This window comes from Triticum aestivum, chromosome 7A, assembly GCF_018294505.1.
Source record: "Triticum aestivum cultivar Chinese Spring chromosome 7A, IWGSC CS RefSeq v2.1, whole genome shotgun sequence".
NCBI lineage: Eukaryota > Viridiplantae > Streptophyta > Magnoliopsida > Poales > Poaceae > Triticum > Triticum aestivum.
In genome coordinates this window covers 186,741,983-186,746,972 of record NC_057812.1, presented here as the reverse complement: position 1 = coordinate 186,746,972, position 4,990 = coordinate 186,741,983, and the positions used below count along the sequence as shown (strand labels likewise).

The 4,990-nt window shown below is 45.2% G+C and overlaps 1 protein-coding gene across 1 annotated transcript; it reads right to left on the bottom strand.

Annotated features, from left to right (window-relative positions):
- Positions 1-1,787: 1,787 nt before the first annotated feature.
- LOC123148189 (homeobox-leucine zipper protein HDG1) lies at positions 1,788-4,679 on the bottom strand. Its single transcript, XM_044567555.1, has 3 exons — positions 4,546-4,679; positions 2,271-2,388; positions 1,788-2,051 (listed from the first exon to the last, which is right to left on the bottom strand). The coding sequence occupies exons 1-3, from the start codon at positions 4,677-4,679 to the stop codon at positions 1,788-1,790; spliced, it is 516 nt and encodes a 171-aa protein (XP_044423490.1).
- Between the last annotated feature and the right edge of the window lie 311 nt (positions 4,680-4,990).

Sequence of the window (4,990 nt, the reverse complement as noted above, 5' to 3'; positions counted from 1 at the left end):
TAATTAAGATATGGTGCACTACTATATCTTCCTCTAAGCATATGTAATGTGATATCTGCCCTTATCTATTACGATTGTTGGTTAATGCAAAATATCTCCAACATTATATCGAGCAAAGCTAATATACATGGTGTCCTGCTATCATTTTACTTTCTTTTATTTCTTACCTCAAATTTTTGCACATCTCCAGATGCATTTGGAAAGTTGGTTTTATGCTAAAGTTTCGAAAATTTGCTTCACTTTGTCAGAAATTTTATGAGAATCAAGACAAGTTGCATCTTGAAATGTTGTAACCTTACAAACAAAACATATGTAAACCATGTTGGAAAATAGTAAATGCAAATAATTTCTTAATCCGTCGAGGACTTGATTAATCCTCTTGCAGCTTGGAATATTTGGCACACTGGTACCATTCCATGGATTTTATAGCTTTGATTATAATGGTAACTATGATGCAACATATATTTCTTTTGAAAATGAAATGCAACATCTTTTAATATACGTTTAACCATCTTGCATTTTGCGGAGGAACCATTGCTTCCTATGTTGAGCTATCCACCACTAGCAAAGGACAAAGAGCAAGTAGAGCGCCAGTTTGGCCAAACCAGGTCATACCAAGGTATACACTGATGCTTGTAACTAGTTTGACCAAACCAGGTCATAACAAGGTACACACAGGTGCTCGCACCAGACAAAAATAATCATAAAAATGTTGCAATTTTCAATGGTTAATCTCCATTTTTTGTGCGACTTGTTTCCATATAAGCCACGGAAGATAAGAAGAAGGTCCAAGGGGCCTCTCATCCTCGCTTGAGAGACCACGCGCACCAGCTCTAAGCCTCTAACATGAGTGCATTGTCCCTGGTCATCGCCATAACTAGTATGGCACGTCCTCCTAAGCCAGCAGGTTAGTCTCGTCGTGTCGTTCATTGTGAGGTTTGTGTATTCTTTCACCAGGTGGGCATAGATGCCTTTTTTGTGGCACCAACCCTTGCCCGGTGACTCAACTATGCTCGTGTTATCAATGTTACCACCACTATGACTTTTTTGGCAACTAATCTCACCAGATGGCATCCTGGGCTTCACCTTGCCCTTTCGATTGTCTCTATCTCAGGATTGTTCATCAAGGTGATTGCAACGTCCCTGTCGTGCCTACCACTCTTTCTCCATTTGTAGCAAAAAATCACTTGATCAAAGGTTTCCATCCATATGGCATAGCTCTACTGAACGGCAAGAAACATACCTATGAGCTTCTCCATTTAGAGGGTCTTGAGGTCCATGATTGTCTCAAGCGAGGTGACCACATGCACTTACCATGGGAAATTATGGATAGGAACTACTTGAACTTTTCAATGGATATGTCATCCAAAGCACATCTAGGTCAATGACGAGACCAGACAAGAGCATTGCAATGCATCAAACAAACTCACCGTCCTTGGATGCCTTGATCTCGAAGTATTTGCTCTTGTGCCTTTCTCTCTATTTATTGGCATCTACTTGATATGTTTTGTTACAAACTCAAAGAGACAAAGATGAGCATTGGACCGAGCTTCACGGCAATGCCATCCCAAAGCTGCTCATCCTACTGCCCCTACATTGATGCCATGATTGCCATATCTCGTGCCATCCCATGTAGCAACCATGAGAGCCTATGGAAATAAATAAACAAGCGAACAAGTCATGTACATACACATGCAACATGTCGCGTTATTTGCTAGCTGACGAACCAAGTAAAACTATAGTTCATGCGGAATAATTAACATTGGCTAAGATTGAAGATGGTATGGTCAGTTGCGGGCCCGTGGGAGCGACATGCCATTTCGGCGAAGACCTTCTTTAAGATAGGTAGTGGCATGTAGGAGTTCTTCCTTGAGCCTCATATTCTCGGTGTATAGGCATTGGCGCTCCGAGGTATCCTGAGTTTGTACCATCACCCCTCTGCATTTGAGGCAAGTCTTGTTTTGCATAGCCAACATGATGGCTTGATGTTCAGTTTTTAGCCTCTCATTTTCTACCCAATGATTTTGGGTCTCCCACCGTTGCATCTTGCCCTGCATTTATTAATTTCAGGTATGCGTCATTTTAATTAGTGGTTACCAGAGTATGATACCATGTTCACGAGGGGAATACAATAGTATATTGTAAGATCCAATGACGAATAATGCTACAATGTTAAATGGAGTTTGTACTATTTAACAGCAAAGTGTGCATATAACTGCATATCGTAGGTGACCCATATGTAACTAATTGTGGGAAAGAATGGTATGTACCTTACTGAAGGTGCGTTTGTTTTGGAACCAAAACTTGACCTGCTGGGCACTCATGCCAAGCCTCTCGCTAAGGTCCTTCCGAAGTTTCTCATCTGGATAAGGGCAGTCCCGGAACACACTACAGATCATGTTAATGAAAACGGATTATTACACATCTTCACTAGGTAAGAAACATTGATTGAGTATGTATTGTACGCTTCAAGTTGTAGGATTTGTTCACTATGCAGATGGTGATAATTGGCATGCCTTTTAGCCATTTTCTGCTCACTATGAGTCTCTCCATCGTTGTTATTGTGGTCTGCAGCAACAACATTGGCATCATCAGTGTTTCCCACGACAGTAGTGGCTTCATGCAGACCATCCATCTCATCACTATGGTTGTCCTGGAATAGGTGGTTGTGTTTGCTTGTCATGAAGAGGTCAAACTCATTGTGCACACCACTATTGTACTGCAGCCACTCTCCATCCATGAAAATCTGTTATCATCAAAAAGAATGTTATTCCCCTATGTTGAATGGAAGGTAGAAGTTAAAACCGCACATGAAAGGAACCAAAATGGATATCTCCCGACCCAAAATCCCCACCACCCCGGAGAATCTGAGTTCTCCACCAATCATGCCGTCCACCAGCATGCGCCACCATGGCCTTGAATCAACCTCGTCGCCAAACTGGAGACACCGACACGGGGCCTAGAGGAAGTAATTAAAAGGGAACAACGGACCCGGGGCACCAACAACTCAGCCAAGCGGGAGTGGACTACCTCCACCGCCGATGCAAAAACCGATCGGACGTGGCAACTAGGACAAACCGGGCCCCTACTGGCCCGGCCCGGCCTAGATGGGCTCGTGAAGTCCTCCTACCATGTTGCAGCATGCCGGTTGCCAACGCCGCCGCAAGGAGACAATCGTCGCCCCACCTCCACCTCCAGGGAGCCTTGCTGCCATGTAGAGAGCCGCAGGCCCGCCCGAACCCAAATGGGGTCCAAAGTGCCCAGATCTGGGCCTTGGGGGCGCCATCGGCCGATCTCCTGCACCATCGTGCCATCCCATAGCCAACGGCCACGCCACCACCCCTAAGGCACCCGAGGACCGCGGGAACCACCCCGCCGATCCGGACCACCGCTGACCGAGCCACACTGCCGCCAGAAGGAGCCCTGCCAAGTGTGTGGGGAAAGACCTACTGGTTGCAGCCAGCACCACGTAGGCCAAGGCCACGATGGACCACGCCGGTGGAGGCAGTAGGAGAGGAGTATGGGGAGGGGGCTAGGGTTCGCCCATCACCCGCGGTGGGGCGAGCGAGCAAACATGGGCGGCTTTGAAATTTCAAAATTCAGATCCCTACTCTTGAGTCTCGACGCCTCTGTCTCACGCAATCCCGATGTTCGCTTCGTATAAACATTACTAGATGAACGGATTCAAGAAATACCTTTGACTTTAGTAGTCGTCTTCCTTAGAACTTCAGTAGGTGAAAAAGTACAGGAGTCTGTTTTGTTCCTACTGAGATATCAAACTCATTCAGCAAAGTAGCTATGACCATCAGAATTTAAAGCCATGAGGAGGATGCAAAATTTATGCCATAGCCGATGATTAATGCAAGCAATAAATTGTATCCAAATATAAGGCTAAGATATGAACGTTGTGGCATGGCCAATATATAGGTCATAATTAATACTCCCTCCACCCAGAAATACTTATCAGAGAAATAGATGTACCTAGATATATTTTAGTTCTAGATACATTCATTTTTATCCATATATGCGACAAGTAATTCTGGATGGAGGGAGAAGTCATTAAGCATATTTGTGGAGTCAATGTTAGCATAGTAATAACAGTATATTGTATTATCAAAACAATAGAAATTGGGTGGTTTAGATTATCAATAGAAAAGAACTACTAAGATCCACAATTGTTTATAGATCTAGACAATATACATGGACATAAAGTTCTTTGCAACCAATACTACATACATAGTAGAAAAATCAGGAAAAGCCTAGAATCTATCCATCAAGTGTCAAGGCAACACAATAGGAATGTCGTCCTCCTCCATGACTAGTAGGCGGTGGTGATCCTCCAGTGACTCTGGCATGGCAAACGGGTAGCACGTCTCATACTTGATGTTTACTGTCGCAGGACAGTAGTGATTGACAGACGGTGCCATGAGGTGATGCACGAGGCTCGTCGGCGAGCCCTCAAATGGCGCTGTGCACTCATAGAAGTAGCAGAGCGTGTGCGTGCATCTGGAACTATGCCCTTCCAGCAAGTGCTGGTCGACGTACCTCTCGCAGCCGAAACTCTTGTAGACGCAGGGAACCTTGCAGGCATCGACCAGGCCGTCCATGAAAGGGGAGTGGCTATAGGGGACGTTGCGCCCGCCGAATGGAGTGCAGGAGGGAGTGGATGTAGGGTACATTGCGCCTGCCAAATGGAGCGCGGGAGTAGTAAACGAAGCAGTAGATGGTGTCCTTACTAGTACTCCCTAGATAAAAAACAAAGTTGGTGATGATGGTGTGCCTGCCATCCTGCAATATAGGCCATCTGGTCTATATCTGACGGATGGGAAGGAAACTATGGAAATTTTGTAAAAATATACCCACAGCCCTCTTCACATTTGCAAATAAGGCCGTGTCTCGTTCATCCTTTTCTCCCACAACCTCATTGCTGAGCAATTAAAAAAGGAAGTCTCTAGAACAATCTGGCATGGTGGACGTTGCCGGCGCCGTC

What these genes read in the sequence shown, in the direction of transcription:
- LOC123148189 (XM_044567555.1), bottom strand. Translation starts at nt 4,679, where the DNA reads ATGTACCCTACATCCACTCCCTCCTGCACTCCATTCGGCGGGCGCAAC. An exon ending in AAGAGTTTCGGCTGCGAGAG is followed by an intron (nt 2,389 to 4,545) that starts GTACGTCGACCA and finishes CATGATCTGTAG; the next exon opens with TGTGTTCCGGGACTGCCCTT. An exon ending in ACAAACGCACCTTCAGTAAG is followed by an intron (nt 2,052 to 2,270) that starts GTACATACCATT and finishes TAATAAATGCAG; the next exon opens with GGCAAGATGCAACGGTGGGA.